Here is a 21474-nt window from a genome sequence, read left to right as displayed (position 1 = left end):
TTCATTCCAGTATATGCGGTGAATGTAGAAGAATAAAATAAACCGCTTGTGTTAATTGAGTTGAATGAATTTTGTCAGCTACACAACAGCTCTACCAAAACATTTTGGAGCCATTTAATGAAAAAAACAGAACTTTATTATGTGATCTCTGTCCATTATTTGGCATTGCTGTAAACGGTTCACATTTACTGCAACTTCTGTACAGATGTGTGGTTTTGTATTATCAGTACAGCAAATTTAAATGAAAAATAAATGTTCAACAGTTCCACACAAGATTTTACAGTTCAACATATCACTGAGTAGGTGAAAACTACAGAATTGTTACTACAGAATTATTCAGCATGAATAAAAAACTACAACTTTTATTTTTAAACAGGAGTCACTGGTTTTATTTTTTACACTGTTTAAAATTACTTTGATAAAAAATAATGAAAAAAGCCTTTAATATGCCATACACCAGTATAATATACGATCTGTCCCCGTTATATATCTTTTGTTTAATATACAAAATAGAATAATGACACACTGTTGAATCTATGCTCTTAAGTAAATTAGTTTGGGTTGGGGTATATTTTCATACACATTACCTTTTATCAGAAGAAAAACCCTCCAAGTTCTTTTTTTAAACAAAACAACCCCCCCCCAAAAAACACACCCAACTATTGTAAAGAGGCTGTATTCCTATCCTGAAAAAACTGTTCCTATGTGACATCAATGGTACATTAATATCTGGCTTCGGACCTGACAAATGGTGGAGCTTGTAACCACTCATCTAGTATTTAATACAATCTTTTTCAAACATTCTTTCATTTGGTTGGTTCCTGCAGTCCTAAATCACACAAAAATCCCATGTGTGGTTAAGGGCAACAGGATCGGGTCACTGCTCCAGGCACTTTCTCCTACTTTTTGCCCATTCTCGACACTTAATTTTTGAGAGACTAGAGAGGCTATTATTTAAGCTAGGTTGGCACTTACTCCCATACATTCTTCCTCTCTAACCAACTGCAAAGCTCTTAATTTCTAAGCAGAATTATTTTACAAAACACTGTACAAGATTGATGGTCCTCCACTCCTCATCCCATGCCCTGGCTTATCCTATGTAAGGCCATTCTTTTCAGTTTCCATGTGCAATTATAACATACAGCATGTATCTCTAGGGGGATCCAAATGTCCCTTTGTCAGATGTATGCACTATGTGATAAGGCACTGAAGAGACAGAAAGGAGGAGTCTCTCCTTTATCCAAAATGTAGGTTTTCCTCATTGCTAGAACTCTAATCTTGCAGGGAACATGTACGTTTCACTGCTTGCTAAATGATCACATTTAAAACGGTGTGACTTTAAGACTTTAACAGCACATACAGAATGAATTCTCTCTTCCAACGTCACAGTTTCCTCTCATCTTTGAATCCCCAAGAAGACACGGGCGCACAGATCAAAGGGGTTAGAGCCTCTTTCCTCTGATGTACTTGTTTTCACTATTTTCATATACATTTCAGTTACTTTTCTATTGGCAAACATATCACAGCACTTATCTTTGTCCGCACACACTATGGAATTTCTTGAGAGGTCAAATGGAGTATCTGGGACTAAAATGAGACTTGTCTCAGATTCAGTATTAGACCATCCTCTGAAACAAAAACAGTTTAAGACCATGCTTTTAATTGAAGAGCGTTTTTTAAAGAAACCTCTACAAATCTCCTAACTGTACCTCAAACAGCATCAATTATTTTCATCCAGTTGGGTGGCCAACAACAGTTAAGATACTTTTTGAGGTTTAGCTTAACTGTTACAAAATGTACATATTCTTTAGAGATCATTCACAGAGAACAGAATTTTTTTTATTAAACGCAATATTTTACTCCAGAGTACTGAATATAATATCTTTTGAATAGGTATAGCATTCAGAAAATGATTTAAGAGATGACTAATATGCAGTCTCCTATTTTCTTGGAAACAAACTTCTGCTGAACAATAGAAATGTATTAGTGTATTGTGAACAACCTATGCTCTATATTTACATATTGCTGGTACCTGTATGCATATTATTGCCAAATTCTTCAAACTGTTTTTGCTATTCCATGTAGGTTGTATATGAAATTAACCCCATAAGCTCCGTGATGCATGCACACACATGCACACACACATCTTTTCGGTTCACTTTTTTTTTTTTTGCAGTGGAGGTCAAGTAAACCTATGAAGTCTGAAGATTTACTATTGGAATGTGAAGGGTAAACAACCATTGGCAGTTCCAAGTTCCAAGCTGTGGTTCTATACAGTGATCTAATGAATGCAAATTTCAGCCCTAAGAACAACCCACTCAACATGGGTTTCTTCCTTTTTAACAAACACACGCACGCACACATACAAGAGTACCTCTTTGGATACCTAACGCCTATGCTGCCATTATTAATACTTTCAGAAAAAAAACACAATTTGTATGGGTTACAATTCAGCATATTTGTGACCTCTATAAAAACTAAAATGAAGTGTCAAGATAAAGCAATCCTGCATCTAAAAATCACTTATTATACACTATACACGCTATTTAGCAATCATTCAATAAGTTTTTTTAAAGCTGCAGTAGCCCTTCCTTTCTTTGCGTAGATTAGTGAATATACCAATTGTATATATTTAAAACTAAAACTAAATATAAAAATATATTAGGGATTTCATATTTCATCAATTAGATTTTCTCCCAATTTCTATTGAACAAATAATTGGGTCACTTTGAATAAAAATCTAATTTCAAGGTGGCTTAGCAAGTATTTAAATTATGTTCATACCAAAAGCTGTTAAGGTGCACATAGAAAGGGCTATTACAGCTTCTAAACTATTTAAAACATTGTTATTAATGGTGACAAGAGTAGTAATTCACAATACATATGGTAATTTTATGGCACACTAGTAATTTGACATGAAGGGATGCAGCTTTACAAAGACATAGGTCTGACATACAAATTCTAAACTACACAATCATTAGCGGAACCTTCCTGCTCTCCAGAAGAAGATGATGATCCAATCAGTGACCGATGAAAACATGAAAATGGGTGACTAAGCACACTTAGATTTGAGATCTGTATACTCAGCAATTTATAATTTGTCAGTACAGTTGGTCTGTTTACTATCTGCGTAAAGGTAAAGATCTAATTGAAAAAAATTCAAGAACCAATAAATATTAAAAAAATACTAGACATAATTACAATTCTGTCTCATAAGCCAATAATATTTTTCTAAATTAACTTGTATGATGAGACACTTACATGTATGGGAAATATGCATTTCTCTACAGAGAACTACTTTTTAAGATATGCACATTTTTATAAAAGTTTCCTGATGGGCAGTCAGGACTGATCTTGACATCAATGCAGCCCAAGGTTACTGCATTTATGGCTGTTGTATTATATGCAAAAATCAGTTTTTTAAAAATACAAAATAACCTGCTCATTTACATCCAGTTAGAACTGGGCTAATTTTCTATGAATCTATATATCCAATACATTTTCACAGATACCAAAAGTGTGTGTTTCATTTATGTCTACTTGGGTTAGATTTGAAAATACTCTACCCTCCACCCTTTAAAAACAAGCCAAATTTTAATGGTCATCTTGATAATTAAAACAATCGGGTTAGAAAAGCCAACCCATTTTCACATGAATATGCTCAAGCATTAATGGCTAGAGGTCATTTAGGAAAGCTGCAAGCTGCCCCACCTTAAAAAATAGTTGTACAATAGGCATCTTGAAGTATTACAAAAAATTATGTAAGAAAAAAAAATGAGCAAGCCTCGTTCACGGTATATAAAGTTAAAGGAAATTGCTAAAACCAGACAGTAATAGCTATAAAAGGCACAACTTCCCTTTTCTGATATACACTTGTAAACTTTTTTTCCGGTTACATGCATAAATCAAAATTCTACCTTAACTATACAAAAAAATCCAAACCATTTAATGGAAATAAAAACCAGAAAATGTTATCCAGCCAATGCAGAAATTACTAATAGAATGCTCGTAAGTCAGCCTCAGATCTTGGCACCAGTATCTTTTGATGCATCCCATGGATGTTGCGCTTGGGGGGAGTGGGAGAAGAAACCCAGTTCCAAGCACATAAGGGTTAATTTTCATTCATTTCCTCTCTCTCCCCACTTTAATTCAATGTGAGCAACCTGCTGCTTCTGTAGCTTAAGTCTTGGCCCTCTGTAAACCACATGTAGTGCATAATTACAAAAGAAACACCGTTGCAAGACAAAATGAACAAGTCTGATCATTTGTACAAAAAAGCTATAGTTTTGACTTTTCCTTAAGGCAACCTTTTTGTATTAAGGCAGTCACTTTTGATGAAATAAGAGTTTCTTTAGACTTCCATTTGAATATTTTGGTATTTGATTGCTGATGATTTCTGCCAACATCTCTGGGAACTCAACACTCGTGGATTTATCCAAAAATGTTTGGAAGCAAAACTTTAGAAGATTTTCAACCACCTACAATTAATAAAGAGATGGTTTAGTCTCACACTAATACACAGAGAGAAAATAACCCTACTTGGTACTATATTTCTTTATTGTTATTCATATTATGCTATAATGAGGGTCTTGCAGATGATACTATGCTTAAATGGGAATAGACATAATATCTGAACTTAGCTCAAACAATCATATTTAAAAGATGGAATGTTATATTGGCTACTGTATCATTCTGTAAGGATATGATAGGATAAAAACACTATAATAAATTTCAAAACATTTTTAGATATCATACATATCTCATAGAAATGGATGGCTCCTTGAGAGGTCATCAAGTCCAGTCCCCTGCCCTCTTGGCGGGACTAAGCACCATCCCTAACAGTTTTTTTAAATCTACTTGCCCCAGGCCCCTAAATGGCCTCCTCAAAGATTGAATTCACAACCCTGGGTTTACAAGGCCAATATTCAAACACTGAGCTATCCCTTGTGTTACTCTGTTTTAAAAAAAGAGACAATCAATATTAAACCTAGTTTCAAAACAGAAGCTAAAAGTAGTTCAAAGTATTATATTACACTTGCAACTTAGAACGTCTGCCAAAAATTCTTTCAAGTACACAAAAATAAACTAAAAAAACCAAAATTCTGATGACTTTCTAATAATCATCTTAGATGTTGTATGTAACACAGCGAAAAAACACAAGCACACTTCTGATTTTTTTAAAGCTAACAGTGTCCAACAAAATGTTTTAACTTAGCCAATCTATGTGGTCTGATAAGTTCAGGTTCTAAGGGCACAGTACCTTTCCACAAACTTATCTATTCAGTACATGTACAGTCCACATTTTAAAAACTTACATCATGCATGGAGTCCAAAAGTTTAGTCAGTTGATAAAATCTGTGCCAGTTTTGGCTTGAATTCCCCTCTCTCTTCACAATGGCTTTCCCCAGCTCTTTGATGTACGTCATTCGAATCTCATCAAACAGAGCCTGACTCTTCAGGCCCGCCTTGGGAACTGAAATATTGAAATTACCCTTTAATGTGTTACAGAACTTAGCTGGTTCTACAATACAAGTATTATAGAAATGCTCTCTTCACACTAATTGTATGACAAAAACTGGCACAGGAGAATCTACCTGTGATTTACATTTTAATGTGTACCTGGCCCTAAACAGGACTTGTCCTGCAATTCAACTTTCTGGAGTCTCTGGCCATATCCAGAGGCTTGAGGGGCCGTATCTTGCCCGCTCCTGCTTTAGACCTTTTTGTACCACATTTGTAAAATGAGGCTAATGCTCAGCCCCACCTCACAGGTGTTTTGGTCAAATAAATTCATTCACGGGCACACATAGTTATATGTACTACTATTTAAAACTTATTACAATCGCATAGAGGAACCCCATTAAGAAGCAAGGCCCATTGTACAAGGCTCTGCACAGCCACATATGAAGCCATCATCTCTGCCCCTTACCCATATGAGCATACACATCTACATAATTGTTAGCGTTTATAAAATGTGACTAGCTTACCATTAATGTCGTATTTAAGTAAAATAAAAAAAAAAACATGAGCTCAAATTATGCTCCAACATAAGTTCACAAAAGGAAGTGAGGTCTTTGTGTCAGTTTGAACTAATACTGCTGTGTGGACCATCTGTACATGAAATAAGAGATCACACTGTTGCTTTTTCCTCAATCTTGAATGATGATTCTGATTTGCAAAAGTTTTCTCAGAGGCCAAACATTCTCAAGCAAAAGGGTTATGTTTGTTTGTTTTTTGTTCTGTTTTTTGAACAATGTTACCCCTAAGTCTACTTTTGGGAAGTCAAAAATCATGGGACTTGAGTGCTTTTTAAAATTTATCCTTGGCCTGGGGTTTGACTGACACAGATTCTTTATTTTGTATAGAATAGCAGCGTACACATCATCTATATCTATAGGATGGTGTCTAGAAAATTAGGAAATAAACTGGTGTACCTCCTCGAAGATGTGCCATACATTCAAAACATTCAAGGAGTTTGAAGAGAGCTGTCTTTTAACTTCAGTTCCAAAGGCTCCACAATACACATACAAGTGTAGATCTGATAGACTATGAATGCTTCCTTTCAAAAGAATCTTTGTTCCAATTTCTTGGCTTGGAAGGTTCAAAGCTACACTGTGGTCCTCTGCCAGGACAGTGAGTGAAACTACTTATGGAATAACTTGAAATGCTGTATATTCTGAAGATTTTGGCTTTGCACACTGTTTCTACAATGGTTCAAACATTTAGGTTGCAATACCTTTCCACTGGGTAGTTTCAATTTAATAATACATCCAGTTATAATCAGTAGAAGCACAGTTATTGTAAATAGCACCACGCAGTCATGTTGGGGAAGGAGCATTTTTGCACAGTAATCAGCAAGAAACTCAAACTTTGAACTGTCACTTTGTGTGAGATACCTGCCATAGCACCCACCTACTACACAGATGCAATCTCATAATATTTTAAGACACATTCTGCACATGGAGTTTATAACTGTCCGCTTACTTGTACAGAGAAGCAGCAAGGTTTTCATGCAGAGATATTCTTCATATGACACTTGAAGCCGTGATAGCTCATGGGCAATTGTAAGCATATATTTGTATTGGTCATACATACATGGCAATTTCATTCTCTGCCTGAAAAATAACAGCATGAAATCAATTAAGTACAATATCTGGTTCTCCATTTCTTCATTCTTGGGGTAATAAAAGACGGGGGGAAAGATTCCTATTTTATGCTCTAATATTTCAACAGAGGAATCTTCACGTTCAACAACCGGTGGTTTTGTTTGGGACTACTGTGCTGATAAATGGATCTAGAGAATGGCTGAAAAAGAAAGGGAATAAAGAATTCAAATCCCGCTCTGTATGCAGGTAGACAAATCCAGTTTCACAAAAGAAGCCTATTTAAATCAGGCCATAAATCTAGTAATCTGGGAATCCTACTAGTTGCCAAAAGACAACTTTGGAGATTTTACCTGAGGTAGCTAACAACATGTTTTCAACACCTTTGCAACTAGTTTCTCTTCCCAACACTAGTATGCCTACCAGTTTAACAGTGTGATCCATCACTGGCTACAGTGAAATGAAATAACACATTAAGATGGGCTTATCAAATGATCCCAAGGGAACGGGGTGTCCCTATTGAAATTAATATCCCCCATAAATCTCCACTCCTAATCCCTGCAGGATAAATGATTCTGGCAGAGATCCACAACAGAGGCCACACTGCAATTACTCCCTTCGCTCACCAGGGGACACAGGAGAGGGCTGCTGGCTCACAGCCAGCTGCAGAGAGCCAAGTGAGGAAACTCAGGATATGGGGGGGACTGACATACTGGGGTTCAGAAGAACTAGGGGGACAGACTGGGACAGGGGCACAAGAGAGAGTGGTGTGGCAACAATCAGGTAGGGCTGAATGGCAGTAGGGATTCAAGGTCATGTGAGCTGGGGTGCAGGGACACACAGAGACATATGCAGATATGGGGGCGGTTGCAAGGTCATATATAGATAGGGGCAGGTGCGCCAGGCTGAGCAAGAGATGCTAAGGGTCAGCCAGGGGCTGCATGGGGAAGGATTCCCCATCTCCCTAACACCCACACCCTCACAAAAACTGTTCTATATTTCTCCCACTCATGCCCAACCACCATCCAGGTTCACTTCCAGGCTTCTTCCCAGCAACTACCTTCCCTCTTCCTCAGCTACTCTGTCACCTTCTCTCCCAAGTTTTTCAACTGCTTTTGAGGCGCACAGGAGATACGTTTCTCTGTTTTAGTTTCAATCTATTATTACTCAAGGTTCTGTAGCAATACACCTAATAAGGAATCCATTTGCCAAAAAACACTTCCAGAATCTTTGCAGTTGTCTCTATTGTTACAGACACACTTGCTGACAGGTATTCTGAAATAAATTACCCAAATACCTGAAACTGGAGTGATTATAGTGTATTATTTTGACAAATAGCATATGCACAGTTTTGTAAATTTTAAACTACCGTGCAGAATTTTTAACTTTGGCATAGAATTCTCCCCTGGAGTAAAATTAGAACTTGCACAACAAATTTCTCATTTGTTTCCAAAACTATTATAATTTTTCAGGTTTCTTTCCACTATCACATGCAAGAGAAATATACCATACACACTCACAAAAATGTTCAACCCACAACTTATCATTTTTAAAAAATGATTGAAACCAAGGAGGCACATGCTTCTTCCATTAAGACACAATAAAAACAACCAGAAAGAAAATGACCTGAGATGGGTAATTTAAGAATGTTACTGTTTTTATATATGTGTATTCACATTTATATACCGATTAATAAAGTTTTTACATTCTGCACACTTATTTTCTCACACATGCTGAAAGGTTTTTATTTTCATATGAACATATCCAAAATTTCTGTCAGTTTGGATTACATTAGACAGGTTGCAGGGGCCTTGCTAATTGCAGGGATAAAAAAACGTGGTCTGACATAATGCGTTTGCTCACCCCTGACATAATGTAAGTGTTTAACCATCAAGCAGCAGCTGAAAGAATAACAAAGTATTCTTACAAGGCAACCGGTCACATAGGGCTTCAAATAAACATTAAATGACCTAACTTTTCTGTGGAACCTTGACATACATCCACAGTAGGACCATCTGGCTAATTTCCTTCTGTCTCCTCTGTGTAGCAAAGAGAAATGTAAATGGTTTATACCGAGTAACTGAAACACATTTTAAGAGAATGCTCAGAATGTTTTCTCTTGTAAAGTGTGACAATTTCTGGGCAGAAAGTGAAAATAAATATTATGAAATGAGACTGTCTATTATTTAGTTTTATCTATTGTAAATACAGTAAGTGTCTGGGTACCAGTACAAAACCAAATACAAATGTTATTACCAAAACTACATAAAATAACACTCTACCAAAAAACACAGAGTATAGGCATACCCTTCCTCCTCTTAGACAAGGCTAAGTAAACAGATGAGCATTGCACTGTATCCTGAAAGGCAACAGACAGTCTGTGTCACAAAAAAACGGGAAAGCTAATTCAGTGGAGAGTTTTCAATGTTGGAAAACAGTCTGGGAGCAGGTCCCAGACGTTCTATTCTGAGATCTCCTGGCATCAGATGATCTCAGCTGCCACAGTGAAGCACAGAAGAGAAGGAACAGGACAAAAGGATTATGCACAAATGATGAAGCAGGAACCAAGCAAGAGCCTGGGAACTTGGGTTCTTTTCCATTACTATCCCTTACACATAATTTAACAATTTTATGAATGTGTTTATCTACTTATAAATTGGGACTAATATTTAATTACTGTAACTAGCACAGCCTAATTTTGGACTGTGCCTGAAAAGTAACATACTCAAAGTGCAAAGAATTTATAATTAGGTATGACACACAGTAATGAGAGGTCCAAGAGGGAGTATATACCTATACCAATAGTGTCAGAATAGCAAAACAGTAACACAGATAATGCTTATCGAGGTGACTTTGGGAACTACAGAGTAATTACATTGCAATTAGAGTGTAATTAAAGAGAGGTTTTCCTTTTAAGTATGTAATTATTGCTATTTCTTATAAGTGGACCATTAACTAAAATAAACGATTTATTACTTATTCCTCTTCTGTCGCTCTTGTTGATAGCGATTTTAAAACTGATATGATTTTAAAACTTACTCCTAGTTTGTTTTGGGAGCAAGGGAATTTTGAAGTTGGGTGCATATTTTGAAGAGCCCATGGCTAGATTACCTGTCAGCACTGGAAAGTTAGCAGCTTTGAAATTTGCACAGCTGCCATTACGCTAAAGAGGTGCTGCATATGCATGGCAGCACCTCATTGATATTCCCTGGTCCATGTCATTTCCATGCCCCCTTTGAAGTAGGGAGCAAGCGTAGACATGGGCTGTGTGTTTCACACATAAAATAATTGGCCAGTCTCTAAAAGCAAGAAATGGATACTAATGCATAAAGGTCTAGAATTGCTGAGTAAGCGCTAACATTAGAAACACACTGCCATTAGAAAATCCCACCTCTCAATGCATATACTATGATTCAAAGTGCACTGTGCTGTATGTCTACTTTATATTACAATGGCGGAAACCATCACCAGTCATAAACCATCTGAACACCATAGCTCCCATGCACAGCAAAAGCACATACAATTTTATTAGAAAGATTACGTAGCTATGTGGATTATAATGTTCTGTTTTAAAGACTGCCTTCTTTGAATTAGTCTAAATTTTACAAAGACTATACAACATTAGTTACAATCTATGTAATTTACAGTTAAAGGGCATATGAGGTTTGTCTGGGACACAAGAGGGAGTCAAAGATGTGATTTTCAGCATTTGATATGAGTCACTCAGTTTTATTAATGAACAAATAAAATCAATAAACAAGGTGCTGACACCCTGAATCAGTCAGCTGTTCAACAGTCTGACTTACAATCACATTCTTTTAAAAAAAATTGTTCTGGGAATATGAAAATCATGCCATTTAACATTTTTCAAAATGCCAAAATACTTCAATTTTTTTCTTTCCACTTACATAATGCTTTATAGCTTGTATACAACTGTGGAACAAATGAAACAGGAACAGACAGAGATAAGAACAGAGAGCTGCTCAGGTAGTGAGCAGGAAAATGAGAATAGGAGTTTTAAGACATGATTTATAAAAGTCTCTTTATAAGGTCATGCAGTCATTACACGCCCTATACTGCTTCATGACTGCAACTGCATGTGACTTGCTTTTGCTTAATATGATTCATATACCATTGGGAGGCCTTGCCTTGAAGACTGTAGTTGAAATATGTTGATGCGTGCTGTGATATAAAAAGTGTTTATTTTGCATGGCAATTTTTGATGGTAATGTTACAACAGTGTACAATTTTACATTCTCATAGAGACAAAATTCTTAAACATGTTTTGGAGATTCAGATATATTGGGTTGCCAAGCTCCACCACACCTTTTTAAAATGGGCCTTATAAGCACATGCCATAGTAGTTATCTGTAAGCCAATACACATACACACCTTGGATATGGTTTTTCCACATTTCAAGATGTAATGCGATGCATTTCTTAAGTATTAAAATGTTACTTCACAAAGGGGAATGGCTCCCACGTGGGGATAATTTTTAAAATTAGATTTTGTACTCCCTTCCAATGGTTTTTTTTTTGGGGGGGGGGTGGAGGGAGGGTTAAAGAAATTTTTGTTTCAATGACTACTAGGAATTTAGATTATTGGTGGGTAATGACAGTTATGTGATTGTGGGCTATGAGACATTTTGCTAATATTAAGCATCCATAGGCATCTCCCAGGCAGACAGAAACTGTGGAAAACAATGGCCAACACATCCCTGTAGTTCCTTCCTCTGGGAACTCTCTCTCATTGGCTAGGAGCAGTGAATAATGTCCACTAGGAGCTGTAGGGGGAGGTGTCCGCTGATTGCCAATGTCAACAAAAATGTCTAGCTGCCTTCAATCAATAAGATTACCTAATGGGCTGCATGTGGACATGGGTCACAAGTTGCCCGCCGCTGACGTAGATGCTCTTGAAAATTGAGAAGCCTAAATTTTTCTAAAATATTTGCCCCTTAAACAATCTGCACCTCAGCACTTAACTGAGAAATACAGACAATACTCATAGGGTGCTGTGTTAATAAATACACTAATGATGAAATGGGAAGAATGGGGTGAGACACACGAGTAGCTGAGATAGAAAGGATTATAAACATTCTACACACTTATTCAATTCCTTTATTTGTGGAATAGCATTAGCAGATAATTTCTCCCCCTCAAGCACCATGTTGATGAGCCTTTAAATCTCAAGAACTGATTAGATAATACGCACAAAAAATATAAAATATACCTGTCTACAACTGTACAGCTAAAAAACAGCTAACATTTTTTGTCATGTTCTTTCTTTATATGAGAATTATTCACAATTTTTGATGTGCCCCTGAATCACACACTGCTAATATGATAGGAGTAATATATAATACTGTTCAGCTACATCTACATAGGCAGCTACTGTCAACAGAGAAATCTCAGCAGTACCTCCGTCAACAGAATATACACAAAAGTGGCTCAAGAGAGCAAGCTGTTCTGCTGACAGACAGCAGCCAGACTGCCTTGCCCTCTCTCAACAGAATGGCTTACTGTAAGCTCTGCAAACAGGGCTCCCAGGGAACCATAAGCCATCTCTGTCGTCAGAAGTGTCTACATGGGCACTCTGTCGACAAAACAATGTCAACAGCAGCGTTATACCTGATTGGGAAGAGGTATAATACTGCCGGCTGAACAGCTGAGTTTTGTTGACGAACTGTTGACAGAGTGCTTTAAACATGTAGATGCTTGGCATATTTTGTCAACAAAAGCCCAGTTTGGTTGACAGAGGCTGCCCACATAGATGTAGCCTTTAAGTCTCTGAATCAGTTCAGCTTAGTAACTTTTTCTATGCATTATCCTTGCAGCAAATTATGGTTTTATCTTTGTACAGGAAATAGCTTAAGACCAGCTCTACCTTCTCTGTGGCTTTAAGGGGAGCGATGATACATAAAGATGGGATCTGATGAAGTCCTAATCAATCATTTCAAATTATTAAAATACTGTGATTATTAACAACTTGCACTGCCAATAAATATAATACTTCTAAATGCCGTCAGAGTGCAAACTGAGGGAAGGAAAGGATTTTAATAAGGATTTCACATTTCTCAGCTTTGTATTCTAAAATTGCCTCTTCTACTCAGGTTCTGATTAAAAGTTTTGCAACAGTAAAATTCAAAAATATGTACATATATGAATACATGAATTGGCTAGAATTTGGAACTGTAAATCAAGAAGCAACAAAAATTCCTCACTCAGCAACAGACTTCCCTTGTGACTTTGGTCACATCATTTACCCTCATATTGTTGGTGGGGAACTATGGAACACAAACGCTATTTCTTTCCTTCATCAAACAGGTACTGTGAAACCACGTTTGTTGTTTGTCAGGTAACCAGAAATATTTGGGTGAAGAGCACTATAGATTAAAAACACTTTTCACTGCTTATGTAAGTACTTCAACATGATAATTTCACACCATGTTCTATGCAACCTATTTTTATTGTTGTAATGAGTCTTACAAACAGAATTTTTTTTTTTTGCCACAGTTCTCTATGATTTAACAAATATAGTCCACCCCTCCTGCATGAGGCCCTACAGCCTGCAGGATCTTGCCAAATCTTCAGTTATGCAATAGTTAGCTAAAAGAAAAGTATCATCTCCTGAAATTAATTTAATTTAGTACGATATGGATCAAGAAAAGGAGCAGACAATTCTACTTCAAATAGGGAAAGCACCTAATGAAACACTATTTGCCTGTAACTGAAATTAAACATATGTGAGGCCAAAACAGATGATTACTTTTATAGTTGCCAACAGAAAATGTTGTGCAATATAAAAGGATGGGAATACAGAAATGTTGTAGGCTATTTCATGCCTCAAGATGGAAATCTCAGGTACCTCCTATTTCCAAATATTTTTCTTTTCTTGTTAGAATTCCGCAATATTGCATGGAAAGTCAGAGCTCCGGTGTAGAATTCTAATGCCTGTGTTGCTTCATTGAAATAAATAGTTTCCGGCTAATCCATTTTGCTTGCACAGAGATAGAGAGATCAAACACTATATATATGATCCTGATACTGTAACCAATAAAGAGTAAGTGCCTGATTCACTGGGCACTGGACATCTCTTCACAGGTGCTGATTGCCTTCAACTTTCAGAATTCGATGCTAAAATATCAGTAATTCACAAAGAAAAATTACACTCATCCCTTGTTAAATGAGTACTTTACTTACGAATACTCGCTAAAATGAAGGACACATATACTTACCTTTGCCCACTAGAGGAGCAAACTCCCTCTGCTAATACGAGCCTTACCCCCCTACCTGTGGCTCCAACCTGCCTCAGCCTGACCCCTCCACCAGCCCCACACACCCAACCTGCTGCAGCCTGACCCCCTCGCCAGCCCTGCACACCCAACCCGCCTCAGTCTGCAAGCCCACTGGCCCTGCACACCCAACCCACCACAGTCCAACCCCTCTGCCGGCCCCGCACACCCAACCTGCTGCAGCGTGATCTCGCTGCTGGCCCACAGACCCAAATCTGCTGCAGCTTTAACCCCCCCACACCCAACCTGCAGCAGCCTCAACGCCCCCTTCTCTGTCCACCCCATGGACCCAACCCACTGCAGCCTTAACGCCCCCATCCATCCCATGCACCCAGCCTGCCACCAGGATTTAACCTTGCCTCCTGCTCATTGCCCCAAACTGCCCCCAGCCTTTAACCCTCCTCAACCCGCCTCCAAACCCAAGGTTCACTTACCTTTCAAAAGCAGCGCCACATGCTGCCACTCCTTTGCTGAGTAAGGAGCAGTAGGAACCAACCAGAGACTTTTATATATATTTTAATGGTAATTTAGTGTCCCAAGTTTTCGTCTACGAGCAGAAAGTTGGGAACCAACTGTGCTTGTATAGTGAGGGATGAGTGTACTATTAAAAAACCCAAGGTCAATGCTACACTATGCTAGAATTCTGATAATACTAAACAGCACCTTTCATTTTCAAATAATTGAATATTACATAATTCAAAATGTCTGGAAATGTTAAAACCTGGCTCCTCCAACAAATGAAATTTACCACTCTACCTTGGATTGTCATTATATTCTATTATTTAGATTAAGTAGGGTTGAGACCGGTTCACACCTGCATGTCAGGCATTCAAAACACCCCTAACTTCAACAGAAAGTGACGTTAGCGATTCAACAGACAGTTGTCCTGCTTTTGAGTTAATATTGAACCAAAGCCCCACACAGTATTAAGGAATGCTGTGATTCAGCTGGCCATCTTTTGGGTCACATGTGAAGACGTGGCGCTGGCCAACTGTGCTTTTTAAAAATTCTAAGGCATATTGTGTGTGTGTGTGTGTGTGTGGGCGGGCGGGCGACTACCCTGACATCCTACCTAAAATCTCTAGCTTTGGTGATTATATTTTGTCTACAAAGCCCAGAGTTATCCTTATAGTCTCAGTTTAATATATTCTTAATTTTTTATTGTATAGCAGTTGTGCATTTTTTTTTTGCATTTTTTGACAATTGTCATACTTCATTCAGCAACATCTACAACTTAATGACAAGTGATATTTGAGAAATTTCAGCATGTAACATGCTACGGAATATGTAACATACCGAAAACAAGGAGTTAGAAAGTGCCACTCCTGTAACATACAATGCCACAAGCCCCTGGCTAATTTAATCTCTTAGCATACATCCATTATTCAAAATTAATGAAACTGTATACGCAAAAAATATTTCAAGATTATAATTAAATTATGGAAATAAATTAGTTGTGTCTGAGAATTAACCATAGGTGTTAGTCTATTACTCAGACTGTAAGCTCATTGAAGTCACGCTGCTTTTGCCTGTAAAGTTTTATGCATATTTAACTATATCAAATATTGAAGCTTTCAAAAGGTAAAAAATTTTGTGGACCAGTTTAAGGCTTTAGATGGTGTTAACCCTATTACCAATAGTATCAGCATAAGTAACCCCATGAAGGTTTCAGCTATGCAACAAAGGCATATTCAAAACATTTTAATACATGAACAGTGTGAGAAGGGCAAAACTTCAAGGCTTTTACAACATAATTACTACTAGGAATGATAAATGTTTGCAAACGGTAGGACAAATATATGCACAAAAAAAAATGAAATGAACACATGAAAAGATATTTGAAACAAATGACCAATTATATTGAAACTAAAAGAATTACTGGCTCCGGTCAGCAAACAAAGACAGAACTGGAGGAAAATTCTTTAAACAATGTAATACTTTCTGCTTCTACAATGCCTTCTGTCTAACAATCTCAAAGTAGTTTAACTGCATTAAACAAGTCTCAAAACTCTCACAACTGAGTTGGCTATTTTAAATATGGGGAAACTGAAGCCACTTTTGCTCACAGGGAAATCAAAGTCACACTGGGTTCAGTGGTGAAGGACTGGGCCTTGAGTATTTTGTCCAAGGTAACATGGCAAATGTTGGTGCCCTGACAGTTCATCCTTACAGTCATTATTTTAAACAGCTAAAATCATTGGTTATTATTACACAATTGGTTCATCTTGATTTCACATTCATCCTGAACATTATTTTAGCATAGTAATATCACCTCTAAAATTCATGTGAATTAGGGCCTAATTTTCAGAATCAACTGAAATTCTTCTTGCCTTCCACTGAAGTTATGGATGTTCACTATTTCTGGAAATCAGGCTCTAAAGCTTAGCAATACAACACAGAAAGTGACTTATTCAAATTTGATGCTAATATGCTGCATTAGGAATTCTCTAATTTGTTTTCTCCCTGGCTAGAGAACATTATAGCAAAACCCTGACTTATGCACAGGTTGCATGCCTAGTCAACCGCAGAGTTTGTGCAAGGGGTGTGTGTGTGTGTGTGTGTGTGTGAGAGAGAGAGAGAGACATCACAACCCCCACCAGCTCCAGCCACGCGGAGGGGAATCCCCAGCAGCTATGGGGCCTGGCAGGACCAGCAATGCCTACTACAACCCCCCAACTTGCCCCGTGAGCCACCTGGCTGGGGCAATCTCCAGTAACAAAGCAGCTGTGAGGAGGCCAGGCAGCGCAGCACTCCACCTGTTGGCTCAAGTCCCCAGCTCCCCCAGCCAGGGGAATGTGAGGAGCAGCTGTGCTGCTGTGCCAGTCTGCCCCCCAGCTGGGAAACAGCTGCACCAATCTGCCACCCCACAGCTCCCCCAGCTGAGGGAAGCCAGAGACCGGCTGCACCAAGTCAGGGAGCAGCGCTCTACCCCAGCTCCAGCCCCAAGGAACTGCCGTGACCAGGTAGGGGGGGGGATCCCCGGCAGTAACAGGGCTGGGCGGGGTGCACTACTCCATCCAGATCCCAGCCCCCTTACTGCCAGAGATACCCCAGGCCATGGTGGCTCCTTGGGGGTGGAGCTGGGGCAAAGCATTGTGCCTCACTGAGCTCCCAGCCCCTGTGGCTGCTGGAGATTCCCACCCAGGCCAAGTGGCTCCCTGGGGGTGGAGCTGGCAGTGGAGCTGTGCTCTGGACAGCCCCCATTGCTGCCAGGAACCCCAGGAGCATGTGTTCGCATATATACACAAGTGATGCACATCTAGGGTTTCCCTTTACCATTCATTTGTTCATTTCAACTCACATTAATCCAATAAACACGTAATTCAAAATGACGTAAGTCAGGGTTTTACTGTACACACATCCTTCCTCCAGTGCTTCCAGTTACTTTGGGATAGGTTTAGACAACGTGATGGTAGGAATACAAGCTTTCCCAGAACTGCTGAACCACTGGAGCTGAAGCTATGGAAGATTATCTGAAATAATTACTGTAGAATATTTTGACAACTTCTATTCCTTAGACAAGGTTTAAAGCTGAGGTAGTAGATAATTCCACTGAGATCCATCTCAAGTAGAAAGAAGGGTCTTAGCCCTTACACCTAAGTTACAAATTATCCTGTAACTTAAAAATATGGTGTTATATTTAGAAGAAACCAAATATTGTCGGAAATACCACACACATAGCAGTCATATACTGGTTTCACCTGACTGAAATGCACAGGCAGCAGCACTGTTTCTTAACTTAGCCTCCCTGCTCCTGCTTTAGCTTTTCTATCAAACAGAAGGAACCACCACCCTCTAAGTTGTCTTACCCAACAAGACTCAAACCCATATGAAAGGGTAAAATAAAATAAAAAAGGAAACATTTAAAATCTTACCTTCAGAAGTTTTCAACAATTCAGTAAAGAGCACCTACCCACAAAACATTTTATTTAAAAAGAAATACAGCAAGGCAGTTTAATATAAATGTAGAAAATTGTATTTTTTTTTAAACAAAAGAATGGCTCTACCACAGTTATATTATTTACCTAAACAGAGAGCATGGGAAAAATCAGTGTCTGAAAATACACAGTGCTATTCAAACACTATTTATCATAGTTACTATTTATCTGTTAGATACTTACATGGCCTCATGCACCATAGTATCTGCAATATGATCCCATCACCTCTTTTCCAAGGGCAGGCACACCATGGGAAAGTGGGGAAAAGGCAGCTGCCCCAGGCCTGGCCTTTCAAGGGAGCCTGGAGCTCTGGCCACTGCAACGATGGTGGCTGGAGCTCCCGGCCCCTTGGAAGCGCTGGTAGGGCGGCTCTATGTGGAGCACAGCAACATGGTGCCGGCGTTACTAAGGGTGACTGCCCTTGGCTCCCCCACCCAGTTTGCCCAAGGACCCCAGGTGCCTGTCAGCTCTGCTACCCAAGGGAAGATTTACCTCATGTGAGAGAGGCAAGTAAGATACATATATTTTTAGGTGGCATAAACTTTTAACACACTCAACTTATTAGGATAAAATGGTTCAAAATATAAAAGAGCAGAATGGGTCTCTGTCAGACCACCGTCATGCTTCCCTAACAGTTTCTGACTCAGCCTTCAAACAATATATATTTGGACATTGTTCTGATTTGTGGTATAAATCCTTTTTGTGTTTCTTTCTAAAGCCATTAAGATGGAAATATTAATATAAATATTTAAAATTCATAAATATTTTTATGTTATCAATTTATCTACTTGATTGCCCAGTCTACCTTGAAGCCATCCTAATCTGTTGGGTAATTAATATGTTTTGTATCTTTTTCCAGGTACTGTTTTTCATCTTCAATGATTATATATATTTTCAGGGAACAGCTGATTTTTCACCTTCTTTTTTTAAAAAAAAATTAAAACTAATGTGCAACATTTTACAAGACAGTTTCTACTGTATTCAGACTACTAGAAAAAAAAACCGAACAAAAAAAAAATCAAACATCTCTAGACATACCAAGAAGATGAAGTCTTGTTTAAGTGGTGCTACAGTGGATGAGAAAACGTATAAACTATTTTTATAATGGTTCCTCAGCCTTTTGAAAACACTACCCACGCAATAGATACATATGATTTAAAATGAAGTTAGTATGTACACACAAATCTGATTTTAAAACTACAAAAGCTGTTTTTCATTGTGGCATCAAAGTATCAACAACTAAAACAATTAATTTTCTTTTAGATTAATATGCTAGTGTAGTTCCACTGTCTTGAATGGATTTGCTCACAACTTACAATAAAGCAACCAGAGGAGAATGCGTAAGTACAAGAGGGAAAAAAAAAGTCCAAATGCTCTAGTAAATTACTCAAAAAATGCATGATAACTACCCACCACAAATTTTTCTGAAAATGGATAAATTTGGTTATTTTGTTGACCTAAACACAGGATTTGTCTAAAATCTGTGACTTTTCTGCAATCTGCAGTTTTACAGTAGATTCCTATTAGCGAGTTTGAAACAGAACAGCTATGGAATTACAAGCACAATCCACAGGCCAACTTGTGCAATTAGGATGACACAGAAGCAGGATTAGCTACACAATTCTTTAAATTGCTTTGTAAAATTCTCTTTTTTGTGCATTCTACTTCAGCAAACATTTTAACTATCCACCATCATACAGACTGCAACCAACTGATTTAACTGATCCACCCAGGGATAATGATAGTATTATGTTATTGTGAGGTGCTTCCACCATTCGCCAATATTCTTTTTACAATGAAAAAATTTAAGAAAAAACATCCTGTTGTCGTCATTTTCCTCAACCTATAGAACTATTATAATGAATGCTGCAGTTGCATCAGCAATATAGAATCCATCCATCTACCCACCCATCAATCCCCACACTATTCTAGACAGAAACACAAACTTTCAGCTATCTCCAAAAGACCGTTACTTCAGCTGACAATGTCAGTACTGCAGTGATTCCTTGCACACGTTTGTTATGTAGCAATATATAGTAGTAGTATTCATTCTCTTTAAAAGAGTACTCTTGTGGCAGAAAAATGTTTCAGAGAGTTTAACACAGCTCTAGCATACAGGGAAAATGACTCATGCTACTCACTCATTAATAACCAGATCTGGAGCAAAACACAGCAGGTTTCCATTTGATTGTTTATATGATCTCCATCCTAGAGCAAATGACATCAGGAACATCCATGAGTACTGCAGAAGGATCATTTGGTCATCCAAATGTAAATTTCGGAAACCTAAAATACAAAATAGAACAGAACAGGCACTGAACACATCAACATCAAGTTTGGGAAATGCTCCTTTTAAACAATCACAATCACAAATAAAGTGTTATTAACACTCAGCAGTATATTAAAATGTGTTTAAATTTTTTCTCCACTTATAGCAGTACGCAGATTTGAAGACATCAAAATTGTATCAAACTGCAATAAAAAAAGACATAATCAAGTACTTCTGTATTTTATGTTATTAGATGTTAAGTTATCTGATCTAACTAAAAGTTCATCTGTACAACGAGGAAGAGCAGAATGTGCTAGTGGTGATAAGAAAGATGAAGAGATGAGATTAAAAGTACCAATACAGTGCCTTCTTACCTGCAAACTCTTGCTCTTGATTAAGGAAATATGCAAAACTTCAGCATAACTTTGAAGTTATTAAGATTATATTCAACTGTTTAGCATACAACTGTAATGAATCCTTAATAAGTCTACAAAAATTGTTTATTCAGAGATGAAGTAGTACACCTACAAGACCCAACTTAATGTGGTTACAATCAAAATCTCTCTACCAGTCTTCCCTTGACTAAGCCGCTCAGCAACCACCTAGAGATGATCTTGCAACACTTCCTACCCTGACTGAGGTCCACGCTGCCAAAGTGATGAAGTGCAACAAGTCAATAGGACTAGACTGAATCCCCACCGAAGTATTCAAAGCAGGTGGGTCAGAGCTCCACAAACAGCTTCACTTCCTCATTCTCAGGATCTGAGATAGGGAGCAGATGCCACAAGATTTCAGAGACACACTGATAAATGAGTCTTTTCAAGAAGAATAACAAGCTGGACTGTGGAAACTACCGTGGCATCTCCCTCCTTG

The 21474-nt window shown here is 38.1% G+C and overlaps 1 protein-coding gene across 2 annotated transcripts in view; it reads right to left on the bottom strand.

Annotated features, from left to right (window-relative positions):
• Positions 1-3118: 3118 nt before the first annotated feature.
• NR3C1 (nuclear receptor subfamily 3 group C member 1) overlaps positions 3119-21474 on the bottom strand; it is a 193955-nt gene continuing 175599 nt past the window's right edge. For both annotated transcript variants that reach the window (XM_075009950.1, XM_075009949.1), the window contains exons 6-9: positions 20474-20618; positions 6985-7115; positions 5316-5473; positions 3119-4478 (exon numbers count right to left, since the gene is read on the bottom strand). In XM_075009950.1, the coding sequence (XP_074866051.1) occupies positions 4326-4478; positions 5316-5473; positions 6985-7115; positions 20474-20618 (587 nt within the window). In that variant the 3' untranslated portion in view covers positions 3119-4325. The remainder of the gene's footprint in view (positions 4479-5315; positions 5474-6984; positions 7116-20473; positions 20619-21474) is intronic.

The sequence above is a fragment of the Carettochelys insculpta genome, chromosome 15, assembly GCF_033958435.1.
Source record: "Carettochelys insculpta isolate YL-2023 chromosome 15, ASM3395843v1, whole genome shotgun sequence".
NCBI classification, from domain to species: Eukaryota; Metazoa; Chordata; order Testudines; family Carettochelyidae; genus Carettochelys; species Carettochelys insculpta.
This window is presented reverse-complemented; position numbering and strand designations above follow the sequence as displayed.